Source organism: Solanum verrucosum, unplaced genomic scaffold (assembly GCF_900185275.1).
Source record: "Solanum verrucosum unplaced genomic scaffold, falcon-dt-bn FXZP01000120.1, whole genome shotgun sequence".
In the NCBI taxonomy this organism is placed as follows: Eukaryota; Viridiplantae; Streptophyta; class Magnoliopsida; order Solanales; family Solanaceae; genus Solanum; species Solanum verrucosum.
Genome location: NW_026020714.1, coordinates 317,157 through 332,994, shown reverse-complemented (window position 1 = coordinate 332,994; position 15,838 = coordinate 317,157). Strand labels below are relative to the sequence as shown.

The 15,838-nt window shown below is 36.4% G+C and overlaps 1 protein-coding gene across 1 annotated transcript; it reads left to right on the top strand.

The window, feature by feature from the left end:
• Positions 1–969: 969 nt before the first annotated feature.
• LOC125812560 (protein DGS1, mitochondrial) lies at positions 970–14,832 on the top strand. Its single transcript, XM_049492044.1, has 14 exons — positions 970–1,270; positions 1,504–1,618; positions 1,894–2,097; positions 5,170–5,307; positions 5,430–5,591; positions 8,188–8,382; positions 10,424–10,524; positions 11,167–11,256; positions 12,617–12,689; positions 12,772–12,800; positions 12,900–13,023; positions 14,075–14,185; positions 14,484–14,584; positions 14,691–14,832. Exons 1-14 carry the CDS (start codon positions 1,047–1,049, stop codon positions 14,809–14,811), a joined length of 1,788 nt encoding a protein of 595 aa, XP_049348001.1. The 5' UTR covers positions 970–1,046; the 3' UTR covers positions 14,812–14,832.
• The last annotated feature ends 1,006 nt before the right edge of the window (positions 14,833–15,838 follow it).

Genomic DNA, 15,838 nt, shown 5'->3' with positions numbered 1-15,838 from the left:
GTCAAACGTATAGTGAATGTGTAATGGTACTTGTCTGTTGGGTTTCTTGGCAGAATGAGTAGTGGTCAACTATGACCATTACTTCTCCATTATCTCACTCTTTATTCCTCCATTATTCTTTGTAACCTCTAGGTCATTTATCTTCACTATTTACTATACCATTATCTTCCTATTCATTGCTAGGAAAACTTCTTCTAGTATAAATAGTGGTGGTCTTCATTTGGTTTGATACACACAATACAACAAGAAATATAGAGTCTTTAAGGTTTGTCAAAAAAAGAGTTCTTATTAGTTGAAGGGAGGTGTTTCTTTTTGTGGAGCTTTGGACTCAACTCTTGTCCAGAGTTGTTGAGTTATACTTTGTGTTAAGACTGTTGTATCCTAGAGGGGACAAGTCAAGAAGGACTACTGTTGGACCAGTGAAAACATTTGTTGCAGTGGGCTTGAATCTCCTTAAAGAGAGCGAGATATCCGCGCCTCAGCCTTAAGAGATTTATTTTCAATTGTAATCTTGTATTTTTGTTATCTTGTAAGTTTTCACTAACATAATGTATTGTAAAATGACTAAAGTTAATAATGAATGTCAATTAGGAATTAAAGGTTCGTTTGATACTAAGGATAAGAGATAACTAGTTCCAAGATTGATTTTAGAATAAGTTTCTTTCATGTTTGATTGAGATAAAATCGCTAAATAACTTATTTTAGAATTAATAATTAAATATTATAGCGTTATTCTTATCACATAATAAGAATGAAGTAACAATTTTGAAATAACTAATCGTGAATAATTAAAATATATGCTTGTTGAAAAGGAATTACATTATCTTTTATATCCATTTTTTTTTCTCAAATAAAGAGAAGTATATTAAATTATTTTGAATTTAAGATTTTTTCCTAATGTAAATAAAAGAGAAACTTCCTTTTTATTATTTTTTTCAGTAAAGAGAACTAATTGAAAAGAATCAAATTGCCTTTTTCTTTTTTTGTAAAAATAGTACGTGCATACTTTCCGATCACCGGCGTTTGTCAACTCACTGAACTCACCGATGGATTCTCCGCCGGAAAACGCCGCCAAGGGCCTAAAACCTACTATCTCCGTATACACTGATTACCTTTCGAATCGAATTTCCAGTTACTTTCCGGCGGCTTCCTACTCGAATTTCCTCAGCAGGATTTCCAATTTCTACCGTGGCAGCTCAGGCACCAGTAAACGACGTCGTAGAAAGACCTCTCTCCCCCTTCCTTTCCCTTCCTCTGCTGAATCTTCTACGTAAGTCTCTGAAATCTCTTTAATTAACATTTTATATGACTATAGTGAAACAGCCTCCTGCAGAAATGCAGCTTTAGACTGTGCACAATAAACTCCGCCCTTCCCCGGACCCGTGCATAGCGGGAGCTTTAGTGCATCGGGTTGTTTTTTTTGTTTTTTTATCTTTAGAAGTGAAGGATATCTGAGAGAACATTTTGTTCATAAGTAAAGTTTCTAAGCTAACTGAGATGCAGGGCTGTTTGTGAGGCATCTAGAACTGTTGGTGTTTTGGAGGACATTATGGAGTGCATCTTTCTAAATATGCATTACATCCAGAAGAATTTAGAATATTGGCAATCTAAAGCACAGGTTAGCTATTTTGTTAATTTGAAACAATACATGCAATCTCTTTTAACTGGTAAAGTTGCCTCCATGTGACCAGGTGGTCATGGGGTCAAGCTGTGGAAACAATCTCTTGTCGAAATGTAGGATAAGACTGCAAACGATAGACCTTTGTGGTCCGGCCCTTCCCTTGACCCCGCGCATAGCCGGAGCTTTAGCGCTCCGGATTGCTCTTTTTTTATTTTCATACTATCTTTTTTAAGGCAGTTCAAGTTAAATTTGTTATGTATGTGTGGTTTCAGGGATCAAATGCTAAAAGAGCATACTTCATGATATGTGAGAGAGGACCATATGCTTTTTTCAATGGCACAACTCAATTGTTAAGCGATTGTGTTGGTGAAGGTTCTGGGATGCAACATACATATTGTTTGGCATCTTCATATATATCTGAGAGGATAAATTTCTTGAGTAGCTTAAGATATCATTTGGCTACATTTTTGGCACAGGTTAGTTGCTTTTGCCTTAGTACATGTGAAAATTAATCATGTAACGTTATTTGGTAGTTTATTTCATTAGTTCTTTTCTTTGATGTTGTAATAATGTTTCCTTTGCTGATTTTCTCATTCCGTACTGGTTCCTGTACATTTATTTGATTGTGTTTAAAGGAAAATGAGAAGTTGAAGAGTTGTTTAGATACCTACTTAGTTGTTGGGCTTCTAACCAGAGGATAGGAATTGAAGCATTTCGAGTTTAGGCTCCAGTTGGATACTGTAATTCATCCAAGAGTATCCTTCAATTTTGATTCTCCTATTTGGTTTACAAGACATTTGACAGTGCAATTCTTTATCAGTTCATATCCCATTGTTCATACCAAATTGCTTTGCTTTGTTTTTTCTTTTAAATAGTGACAATATTCCTATTGAGATAACTTCCATCAATTTCTCATATCCTCCTTATATCAGTTTATATCTTTACATTCTCAACTGTCCCTATAAAAGATGTCTCGCTTCGAAACACCATCCCCCCCCCCTGCTGTGTGCACCATAGCTTGGGCACTTCACTTAACTTTGATGACACTTAAGTTTACATCTCAGTGCCCATGGGCTGTCTTTAGGTATGGCAACAATAAATAATATATAGCTAGAAGCAATAAATGAGAGCCTTTGATAAACTTTTGAGAAGGAAGACAAAAAGGGGTGGCATGTACGCTTGATTTAGAGAAGGCATACATCCATGTCAATTGTCAATGCCTGTTGAATTTATTGAGACTGATGCACTTTAGTTATGGACAGGATGGATCAAATTATGTATTTCAACAGTAAAATTCTCCATTTTAATTATCGGTGACCCTCACATAAAATTTCAGTTCTCAGAGAGGACTTTGGCAGGGGAACCCTCTGCCACCTTATTTATTTGTCTTGGTTCTGGAAATTTGGGCAGTACGATGTTGAAAAAAAGCATAAACTCTAGGTTGGTTAAGGGGTCCAAAAATTGGAAGAAATGATCAGGATAGTATGATGCTTAACAATATCCTTTATGCAGATGATTCCCATCTATTTTCTGTGGCTGATAGAGTTCTAATACTGTATGTGAGAGGGGTTTTGCTATGTTTTGAGGCAGTTTCTGGGTTGAGAATTAATCTGGCCAAAAGTAACATTTTCTGTATTAATGCTAGATGGGAATCATTGATGGAATAGATGGGAATCATAACTGACCTCCTCATCATCTTTCTACTTCTTTCAACCCATTCATATCATTCAGACTTGCTCGAGTTCCATCTAGTGATGTCGAATGACTTGAACCCAGAGTTGAAATAAATTCTGTTCTCTTCCATCCTACGCTAAGGTGTGTAGCAATTATCACAGTGGGTGATAATTGTTGGCTTAGAAAGAAAAGGCTGAGATTCTGGTGGTTGCTGCCAGAAAAATGGTCTTCTACTGCCCTAGAAAGTAGGACAGAGAAAGTGCATTGGTATTCATGCCTGGGAGTAAAAGGCCAAGTAAAAGACTACTTTATGGTGAAAAGGAGGGATGTTAGCAAAACCCAGCACCATTAGAAAATGGTGGGGGAATCTATGTGCGGATTTATAGGCTAATTTATAGTGCACGTCAACCTATGGTTTCTCCGCCAAACTAGGTATTTATGTACATATTGTCTAGAATTGATCAAATATTATGTGCTGGCAGTCTGGCATCCATGCTTCAAAAAGACTAATTGGTGCATTTGGCCATTCAGTCCAAGCTTTCTTTTGATTGCGTCTGCTTCTGTTTCTGTTATGAAAGCTGAGTTATTTACACTAAAGGAACATGGATCAATTCCCACTTAATACTTTTTTCTCCTCCCTTTTTAGTGGTGCACCCATGTTTTAGTCTTTTAGAAATACTAGATTTACTTCTGGTGGAATCGGGAAGAAAATAAGATGGTGGGATGAATTTCTTCAGTATACAAGGCTGGAGGTTGGTAGTGGTGCAGAAATTAAATATTGGCTTGAAACTTGGAATGGAGAGGAGAGTTTTAAGAATTTAACTGTGCTGTGAAACAAAGATGGATATATTTCATATTTGAATTCAAGCTTAGGTTGGCAGATTATTTTCAAAAGAAGCTCGAATGACTAGGAGTTGGATAGTTTATGTTCAATAGATCAAATCATGTAGACAGATTAGTTTGATTCAACCACAGGATATCAATATTTCAGTTAACAATTGCTATGGAATGCTATTACAACAGAACAGTCAGAGGATTCCAAATTGGCCTTGGAAAATGTTGTGGAAAACCAAGGCATCTGTGAAAGTAGCCTGTTTTGGTTGGTTAGCAGCTAAGCATGCTTGTTTAACTCAGAACAATATACAAAGGAGAGGTTTATCTTTGTGCAACAGATGTTTCCTTTGTGACAAAGAACAAGACACAAGGAGCATCTTTTCTTACATTGCAGCAATGTAGCTTAGCAAGACAATGCTAGGAACTTCCCTTCAACATAATCGCTGTTTCTTTGGTTGTACCATAAAAGATAAATAATCTTTTGGAAATATGGCAGTCTCCAAGAATTAAAAGAAACTTGAAGCACATATGGAGGACTATTCCTATTTGCATTCTGTGGACTGTATGGCTGGAAAGGAACAAGGCATGTTTAGAGGGAACGAGGTTGCAGATTTCTAGACAAGAACAAATGTATCAAGAATTTGTATTTTTGGTGTTCTAGCAGTACCCAAAAACAATTTTCTTGAGCCGAAAGGGTCTATAGGAAATAACCTCTCTACCCCATGAAAGTAGGGGTAAGGTCTATGTACACCCCACCTTCCCAGACCCCATTTGCGGGACTGACGGGGTATGTTGTTGTATTATTATTTTTATTATTCATGTCGATAATTATTTTTTCTTGCATTACATATGTATTTTTATCTATCTGTGACTTCTTTACTAAAATATGATTTTTTGTTGCACTTAAAGCTCCAACAAACACTTGGTATGCATCTTCGCTTTCGCTTTTGATAACACTACTTTTATGGACCATATTTTTCATTCTGACAAAGCTGGTGAGGAATAAATGCTCAATTCATGTCTTTCCTGCATATATATAGATCTACATGAAGGTTGATAAGGTTGGTGAGGAATTGGTCAAGGATTCTGAGAAGTCATTATCATCATTATTGGTTGATATGAATGATCTATTTCTGAAATTGGAGGCATCAATTGGACATTTTCATGCAGTGCGCCAGGTGAAGAATTTTTTTTGTGTAACATAGAAGTTCCCCACCTAAAATGTTTGAAAATGGCTGTTTTGCCAGCTACATGTTTGTCAATTTTGTTTTTTGACATTTTCCATTAATTTATTCTGCAGCAAAGCTCTTCTGTTGATGAAAGCTATTCTTTTCCATTGATATTTGAGAAACTTCCAGAAGTTAATCAAGAAGGGTCTCAATGGACTGATTGTGAGACTAGAGATGCTATCAATTTGATCTACCAAAATGTGGACAGATTGAACACCTATCTAGCTGCCATTGTAAGAGTTCCCTACGGACTTGTAATTAGATAGCTTTACCTTTTCTTTCTTCCTGATGTGGTCATCTTTTTATCTTTAGCAATGGATTTGGTTTCATCGTTATCAGATTATCAACTCACCACTGTATTTAAAGTGAAACGGGATGCTGTTATCATGACCCAAGTCTACCCCTAGACATGACATAGCATGACACTAAGATAGCATACATAAACATAGTAAATTGATGAGCAGAGTTAAGTCTAACATATCATAAGAGAGAATCTGATACACGACAATCATACGTGGAAAACTAATGTCTGAAAAGCCTCTAAACATAAGTGAGTTACTAGGACAAGTCCCTAGCTCACTCGAATAATCTGAAACTGAAAGATAATATTGAATATGAGCATAAGAAGGTATGTCCCTGATCCATGAGGACTCAACAAAACAGTGCAAGCTGAAGGGATCCTGTACTAACCATGAGCATGATGAGATGCATTAGAACCTATATTATGAAACAATATAGGCAGAAAAGTATGCGGTCAATACTCAAAATGTACTGCGAATGGGGGAAGTGCATAAACATGACATGATAACATGATAAGTCTGTAAAACATGCTAGTGCAATGACTAAGTGGACTATTTGGCTGGAAAGGAATCAAAGATGTTTTGAGAACAAGAGCTGCTCTATGGAGAAGATGAAGCTGAAATGTTTAGCTCTTTTCTATTTTTGGTGTAAACATGAATATCCTCATGAAGATGAGGATATCACTAGTATGTTAGAGTCCTTAAGGAGTTCATAGGAAAACAACAACACTTTTGTATTTCTGATTGTAAGTATTACTGAAATACATCCTGAGTATTCCTGTGTTTATAATACAAGTTACCTTTTCAAAAAAAAAAAAAAAAAAGAAAAAAAAAAAAAAGACCAAGTAAACACAACGTGAAAACTGATAATCTGAATCGGAAAACATAGTACAAGGTCATGCAATATCTGAAAATCATATCATAATGTGGGAGATACAGTTAACCAACATAAACCATGTGAGCTACAACACGGAGTACAGTGTACTGCTCCCACACCGAAAAGAGAGTGCCCTACTTGCCAAGGCAAGGACCATGAAACTTGAGCTAAGGTGGATCCACTAGCTAATGTCTATCTGAGACAAAGACCTATGGGGACATGTAGTTCTGGGACAAAGAGATTGTTACTAAAAGTCTCATGCCTCTACTAACGGGTGAGTCATCCTTAGGTCCATTCGGTGCTAAGTAAACTACCTACGAAAAAACATGCATAAATTTAGAAACAGTAATAATCTAATAATATTGATGTAGTATACCTGTGGATAAATAGAAGAAAAAGTTACCATTCTCAAAAAACAAAAAAAATAATCTAATAATATTGTATCATTCATGAAAATCTGATAATCTGAGTAACTCTTTAAATCATGATAACATAACATAATCCGAGAGATACTTTATTTGAAAACATCTAAATCATGATAATCATATATACTGAATGGTACTTTATCTGAAAGCATCCTTACTCATAAAAATCATAACATGAAGCTTGCATGTGAAAATAGCATAATTATGATCATGAAAATACCTGCATATCATGGATTTATGAAAATATCATTGAAAACCTTGAATTATAATCAATTCATGCATAATAAGATCAATCATAAAGAAAAACTGAAATTGAATAAGAGTCGATAAGAAATCATGAAACCCTAGAATTTAGGAAGATCATTAATTTGAGAAATTGAGGTTTCTTTGGGACTCAATGGGTGAAAAAGGACCCATTGATAAAGTTCCCACATACCTTGATAGGAATCCTAGCTGAATTTGGAAGAGGAGACTCGAAGCCTTGGAGCTCTTGATCTTGCCTTGGGAGAGAAGAAATTGATTTTGAGAGAATGAGAGGGAATGGAGTGGTTAGGTCTTAGTAATTAGTTATACCTACTTAGAATAGGCCAAAACTGCATAGCAACAAGATTAAAAGAGTGGGAAAGCACTAAAATAGCCATGACTTAAAACTGCCGGAACACCTTTCAGGAGGCCCCCACGGTCCGTGAAGGTGCTCGTGAACAGGAGGGGAAATTGGGTTTCTGAAAGTCAACTTCTACGAACCTGTCCATGGCCTGTGTAACCTTCCACAGACTGTACAGGTGTCCGTGAAGGACCAGGCTTCATGGGTCCTTGGGGGTCGGGTTCACGGACCGGTACGCGGTCTGTGTAAGCTTTCACGATCCGTGGACCCTTCCATGAAACTCGCCTCAACTTTCCAACTTCTGAGTTCGCTTCCACGGATCCCTTCACGGCCCGTGGTCCCTTTCATGGTCCGTGAATGGGTCCGTACAAACTCCTTTCTGGTGCTGATATCTGTCATTTCGATTCCAAAGCCTGTTATGATCTTAGGAGCTTCCGAGGTGTTACAGCTGTATATAGTAACTGTCAGGCCATGACATTAGTTGTCAACTGAGATATGTATAGCTGAAGTACATGAGTGTGCATGTTGAGGAATACAACACAAAGTGCAATGTATGTTATCAGAATATTTTTGTAAATTTGACTCATCTTTTGAGGATTGTTTGTTTGCCATTACTTTTTGAAGGTTACAATTCATCGGAAGCCCAGAAGAGTTACTCGATACTGGATACCCTATACTTGTGGGATTGTGGGCATCTCTATCTGTTCATTATGGTTACTTCGCCATAGCAGTTTAGTAGGAAGCTCTGACATCGACAATTGGATCCGTGAGGCAAAGGAGTCAACAGTTAGTTTCTGGAATGACCATGTAGAGCAACCGGTAAGCTGCCCCTAGTTATTATATTTGCATTCAGATCCTATCTGTAATAATTGAAGTTGAATACTATTTCCTGAGTTCCTACTGGACTTTGCTTATCATGGTTAATTCTGTCAACACTCTTGCTTGTCATGGTTAATTCTGTCAGCACTCTTTGCTTATCATGATTAATTCTGTCAACACTCAAATGTCCTCAGGAGATTTCCTATATTCTCATGATCCATGTGTGCAGTCCTCCATAAATGGTTTCCAATTGTTTTGTTACTGCAAATTAATTATGAGGATTAGAATTTCATCCTTAAGATTGTGGAGGATGCTGAGGAATTTCATGGAGTTACAATTGTAGTGGAAATGCGTTTCAAGATATTGGAATGACAAAGCATTTGCATTTCTTTTAACTCTATCAAAAGAAAAGATGAAGCATTAGCATTTTAATAGTCGACTGATATGCAGATCCAATATCACCATGGGGTTGTGTTGTAACTCATACGTGGAGTCAGGATTTGAGTTTTTCTTTTCTTTTTTGAGAAATGGTACTGGAAATATTGGAATTGTATAGATAGGGGGATTGTCAGGATTTGAGTTTTTTGTGTAAAAGCTTATAGTATTCTCATGATGCTAGACTGGGAATTTATCAAGCCAGTGAAGATTTATATGAATCTCCCCATGGTTGGTTGCTCGTTCTTTATCATGTGTATTCAAGTGGACTTTCCTTGTATTTTTGAAACCATCCATGAATAAGATGAGAGTTGGAATTTATGATGTTAAACACCTTAAATGAACATTAAAAGTGTTCGCTTTTTAACGACTTAAGCTTTTAGATGTGCGAGATTTCCACTTGGTATTAGAATAGGCAGAGATCCTTGGTTCAAGTCTTATTGCCACCCATCAATAAAAATAGGCCACGTGCTTGATCCAAGAAAAAGAATCAGGCCCGGACTTGAGGGGGAGTTTTGAAACCTGAAATAAATATTAAAAGTGTCATTCTCTAATAGTTTAAGCTTTTAAATGAGATGGTCACACATTTCTACTGATGCCAACCAAAATATGAAAACATTTATTTGCACAAATACTTGGGATATTAATAATATGACTTTGCAGGATTTAATTGTTATGACTATCTTCTAGTATCTAACTGATCTGAAAAAAGAAAAAGATAATGCAAATCGTTTATCAACATTTTGAGTTCAAATTGGCTTTTCAATTTGTATTTGCTCTGACTGCACCCTTCAACATGATTTCCTCTTTGGTTGAAGGCTCTGATGTATGTTATACTATACAACTTGTACAATAAGAATGATGTGGCAAGATCAACTCTCACCTTTGTAATTAGAACATTTTCTTTGCATTACCATAAAAATGTGTATTGCAACTTCTCTTTGAAGAACTCTTTTCGGATGGATTCTCCAATAGGAATCTTTTCTAGAGTGCTTATGTCATTACAACTATGCCTCAATGCCAAATTTGTTGGGCTCTATAAGTCCTCTACATCTATAATGTGCATAAATAGGATTGGACATATTTCTTAATTGCTTATATATATGACTTCTTCAAATTTTAATGAGAGCACAAACCTTGATTTGATTTTTCATTCTGTAATAGTCTGTAAATTTTAGGACTATACTGATTTCTTTCTTGTTGATGTTAGGTCAAGAGATCTTTTTTTTTCCATCATGTAGATTCTTAATATTGCACATGAATATTTCACTTGGAGAATATACACCTTTTCTTTTCTTTTTTTGTTTGTCTCATCATGCTTGCTAAGAAATACTTCTTTCGTCACTGGTCACTGCTGTTCGGCACTTCGACTGATATGTTTCCATCTTGCATTTCAGTTCTCATTTATCTTTTTAGATGTATATGAGATTTTGCATTATCTAATGATCCTTCCATTCATGATGGACTTTCAAATGACCAATCTTTTAATCTGTTTTCTATGTTTTGGCTAATATGAGTTGGCTCATCAGGTTTAGTTAAGGTTTTGGTGATAAACTACCCTGATTGTCATCGGTAAATGTTTGGTTGTATGTCTTCTTTTCACCAGCTCATCTCTATAAGGGATGATCTTTTCTACACATTCCGGAAGAGGCAGAAGGGTGCAATGGAACCTGAAGAAGTGCAATTAACTGCCGACTCTCTACACAGGTTAGTTTATTGAAATTGATTTTTTTTTTTAAACTGTTTCATCATGAGTCTCTTTTATAATATTTGTAATTCAATCTTTAATTCTTACAAAGGTATTGATAAGTTAGTAGACTTCTTTATAAGCCATTTATTCTTTGGGTTTGAACTGCTTTTGCGGGGAATCTTAGTAGCTTAGTTGGTTGGTTACCTGAACTCCCACCTTAATGGTGAGGGTTCGATTCCTCACATTGTAATCCCCTACCCCATTTCCCCTTCCCCCACCCCCAATTTTTTTTTTTTTTTTAAAATTGCTTTTGCTGCTCACAATTCTTAGCAATTGACAAAAAGTAATCTTGTGGGGAGAAGAAAGTTCTAACTTGGACAAGCTCTTTATATATTTTCTTAAGAAGCTCGATGTGTGTATTCCATTTGCGTTTTCTTTAACATTTTGTGTAGAATATTCTATGTGGTCCTTGTTGAAAGACACCAGCCTGCTTCATGGTCAGTATGATGCTCTAGGGGTGCTTCTTGGTCTGTCACTCTTTAATGGAGTGTTATGCATGCTGTTTAGCTTGTTATCTTCTTTTCGTAAGTGCAGAAAGTGAGTTGTTTTATGCATTTAGTGCTATGGGATAAACCTGTTACGGTGTTTTTGGTTTACAGAATGTTGCAAGCTTTCACTGAGCAGACGAAGGGTGAGAAGGCTCCACCAAATGCAACAGACCAGGAAATGCTTGAAATAGTAATGATGAGGTATGGCTTCCTTTTGTTTTTGTTTGCTGCTTATTTAATATGTAGGGATTGTATAATAGTAGTTAGTACTCATTGTAGAGGATGCTATTTTCCTTCCGTTGCACGTCATGGTTGTAAACTAATAGATTCATTTTTCTCCCTTGTCACTTTATAGATTTTTAAGGAAGTACTTGCATGTTTTATTTTGATCTTTTTGGATGCTATGAGGTGCTGGCTATACAGGTTTTGCATTGCTTATATCACATGTATCTTTAGTTTCTATTTTTTTGGGGATGAGGAACTACAATTTAGGGAATAGATACAATCAGAAAGGGTAACATAATATTTGTGTAGGAAGGAGAATTTTCGATGCTGGGAGCATTTGATTTTTGTCATTAGAACTCGAAGGTTAATAGATGGGACAATGAGGATGGTGGAGTGTGGATGTGTAGCACCATATAAGCTCCTAACTGATTTTAGCATCACTTACACCTCCCCAAATAGGTTAAGAAACATGTCCCAGATCTGTTTGGTCACTTGACAGTGCAAAAGAAGTTAATGTACATCCTTTGTTTCCTTCTCACACGGAAAGGACCTACTGTGAATGCTGAACCCTTTTCCTGCCTCATTTTTGTCTATGAAACTGATAATCAGACAAAGATAATAAACTTCTTCTTGTTGCATAAGAAAAAATGCACATTAAGTATTTTTTCATTATAAACAAAAGAAAAAAGAAGAGGCATGCTTAATTTTGATATTATATAGTTTATCCAATGGTCCTCATCCTCTTCCGGAAGCAATTATCCATGCAACTTTATTGTATTGGTAGTACTTCTCATGTTCCATGAATTTGTCTGTACTGCTTGCCTGCTCAGACAATTACAGGTTCTATTGTGGAGGTATAAGAGGTTTTCATTGTTGAAAAACTGCAGGATGTTTTTCTTGAATGAATTTAACCTTTTGGGTATGATGACTGGATGGACCAGCTATTTGTCATCTCTAGTTAACTGACAAGGGTTTCTGATGTTATACAGAATCTTTAACTTTTTACTTTCAGCTTGCTTCAAATAATTTTGTTTGCTTTCCTGGTATTTGTTGAATGTTTAACCAAAGCAATGATACAAGTCTATTGCATAGTTGTAATATATGCTTAACAGACCATGTTTGAATCAGATTAATTTTTTGCTCACATTACTAGCAGTTTGGTCCACCGTACAACTAGGTGTGTTCTTTTATGTCTCTCTTCTAAGTAAGCTTGCTCCTCTCTACCTTCACAAGGTAGGGGTAAGGTTTATGTAAACACCACCCTCCCCAGACCCCACTTGTGGGATTACCTGTCTATGTTGTTGTTGTTATTAAGTAAGCTAGCTTTTCACTTTAGGTATGAGAAGGAACTGATGCATCCAATTCAAAATCTTTTTTCTGGAGAGCTTTCTCGTGCTCTTCTTATCCAGGTAAATATACTCCACTCTGTTGCAGACTAGCAGTCAATTCTTTCTGGTTTTGGCATGTAACATTTTTTTTTCTGCATTTCAGGTTCAGAAGCTGAAGCTTGACATTGAAGAGTGAGTGAGAGCAACTGATATTCTTGTCCTGAAGTCATAACTTCTGAGAGTAAAAGGTGTTTATTGCTTTCTTCTCTGATTTTCATATTTTTAAAACAGGGCTATGCTGGAGCTGGATCAAATTCTTAGGGCCAATGAAATCAATTTTGCTATTTTAGCTGCTTTGCCCGCTTTCTTCCTCTCTCTTATTGTGATCATGTTGGTGCGCGCTTGGTTTAAACAGGTAAAGTAGCTTGTTTTCGTTTTGTGTGTATGTAGGACATAACTATGACTTCCATCCAAGAATTGATCTCACAGTAACGTGATGAATATTTAATAGCCTCCTGAATCTTCCGCGCCCCCTCCTTTTTCTTGAGGTCATATTCAGTAAACTGATCAGGAATACCCTAAGGCAGATCAGTACAGCATCACAAGTTTGAAGCCATTATCACTTTAGAAACATATAAGAAGACAAATTAATTGCAAGAAGCCTGAAGGACTAAAAAGTTGAATTTTTGTGTCATATATAATATTCCATTAAAAATAATTGTAAAAGGGATAAGGATTTTTGTCACATGAGAGACAAAGAGGAGGACTCTGGGGAGAGCGGGAACAGGGTTCTATTCCCACACTTATTAAGCATGCTATTTTGTATAAGGACCTTCTTCTCCTCCCCCCACTCTCCATTCACGCAGTTCTTGAAGCCTCTACTTTTGATGAGCTATATCAGCTGGTTCGGCTACTACCACTACTTCTGTTATCCTGTTTGTTTTAAGATTATTGAAGGAGAGGTTGGTCATAGATTCAGAGTTCGCCAGAGAGAGTACTGGATTATGGGAGGCAATAAGAGAACCTACTTCTGATGTCATCATAGAAAAAGATCGGAAAGAGTTCACTTGGGAAGGAGATTGGGGTAGGAGTTTTCTGATGAGGGTGGCTTGTTATGCAATTCACAGAAACAGTTTCTATGATATTACACAATGATGAATTCTTCATTATTGCACACAATTGTTAGATCCTCTGGATTGGGCACTTTCCATTCCATTTAAAACCTAAAAAGTGGACTCAACTGTGGCTCAGAACAACTCCAGCGGATATTTTCTTCATTTCTCTTTTCCCCTTCTAATGCTATTGACATGAGGAAGTGAGTATTAGTTGAAACTATCAAGAAAGGAAATAGTAACATTTACTGGTCGATATATATGATAATATGATGGTTAATAGAGGTCTCTCATTTAAGAGATAGCCATGCTGTGCGAAATCATATAACACCATTAAATCTTGAATATAATCAGGATAAGAAAGCAGAAGGCAGGGGAAGGGTTGCCCGAATTCAACGACGACTGCTAATTGTGGAAGTAGAGAGAAAGATTATGCAATTAGAAAGCTGCAAAGAGCAAGGACAAGTAAGGCCCTTTGAACTTTACCAGCACCTTTATTAAATCTTTGTACAATAGTATTTGCGCATTTGATAATCTCATATTTCTTCCGCTATCCTGCAATCTATTTTCATCCAGTAAATTGGAACCGTTTACTCAATCCTATTCCCTTTCTCCCTAACAGTAATGCATTAAATATCTTTTGCTCTCCAGTTAGTTTGTTAGATAAAAACTTGGTGCTTGCATGTAATGCTGCCATAGCTTGGAGTTGTTCTTGTTTTCGTTCTCCTATTCACTTTTTTCGTCTTTTCCCCGAACTCCTCAGGAAAAAGATGTTCAATGCATGTTGGGGTTGGCATTATATTATCTGGATCGCTTATACTGTGCTGTGGAAGGACATGCAAGGGCGACTGGTGAATGGATAAGGTTTGTTTCTCTTCATCATTTATCTTAACCCATACTTGTCTGTCATGGATTTTCAAAATATATTTTCTAAAATTTTATTACTCTAATGACATTTACATGTGAACAGTTTGAGGCAGGATATCATTGACTTGGCGAAACCAGATCTTCAAACTGCACATAAACTCAGGATTACATCACGGATGGAACGGGTATATGATTGCTTGCTTCCGTTACCAAAGACACAGTAATCTTGTAGTCTTCACATTTACTATTTCATTCAAACAACTTTGCCTTTTGTATTGGGGGATGATGCCCCCCTTTCAGGCTCCACCCTTTTTTTTTGTTTTTCGGGGGTGAGATTTTGTCCTATAGAGTATTTGCTGCTCGTTACAATGTCCACGACATTTAAATTGTACAACTTAAGAGAGAACCAAGCTCCCATTCCCCAGCAAAGAATTGGGGAATACATCTGTTTGTGACTTCTTTGTTTTTCTGCAATGACTTCCCATTTGACAGGCCTTTAGAAAAAAAAAAAAAGATGTGAATTTTTCATTAGCTGTTACTTGTTAAAGACCTATTCCTTGGAAGTAAGAGATCACCCACAATTGGGTCACTGCATTCATCTGGTAATATTTTTGCAAGTCTAATCAGAAACAACCTCTATACTCCACAAATGTAGGGGTAAGGTCTTCGTACATCTTACCCTCCAGTGGCGGCGCCACATATACTTGAGGGTTGTCGACTGACACCCCTTTGTTATAAAATTACTACACAGTAAAAATATTAGGAGCTGTGGAGTTACTATGGATATGTTGTTGTTTTGTACTCTTCTCAAGTCTACTCAAACTTCAATAATTGTTTCTGCACATTTTGTAGAAGAATGTTTGTATGAACATTTTGTAGAAGCAATCTCCTTGGTAATGTTTGTATGTGCTTTATGTACTTGTATTCTATTTGCAATGAAAGCTACAAGAGTTCCTTAATTAAGAATTTATCAACAATTCACCTTCTTGGCAATGTTTGTATTTAGGGGTGTACATGACCGGGAAGGTTCGAATTTTCCAAATATCAAATCAAATCATTTGTGTAAAATTTTTAAATTTATAAATCAAATCAAACTAATAAAATTCGGATTTTTTTGGGTTTTTCAACCTGGGTTGGTTCGGGTTTTTCAAATACCAAATCAAACCATTGTGTCGAATTTTAATTTAAGTTTATAAATCAAACCAAACTAATAAACCTTGAATTTTTTCGGTAAAGTTTGCATACAAACAT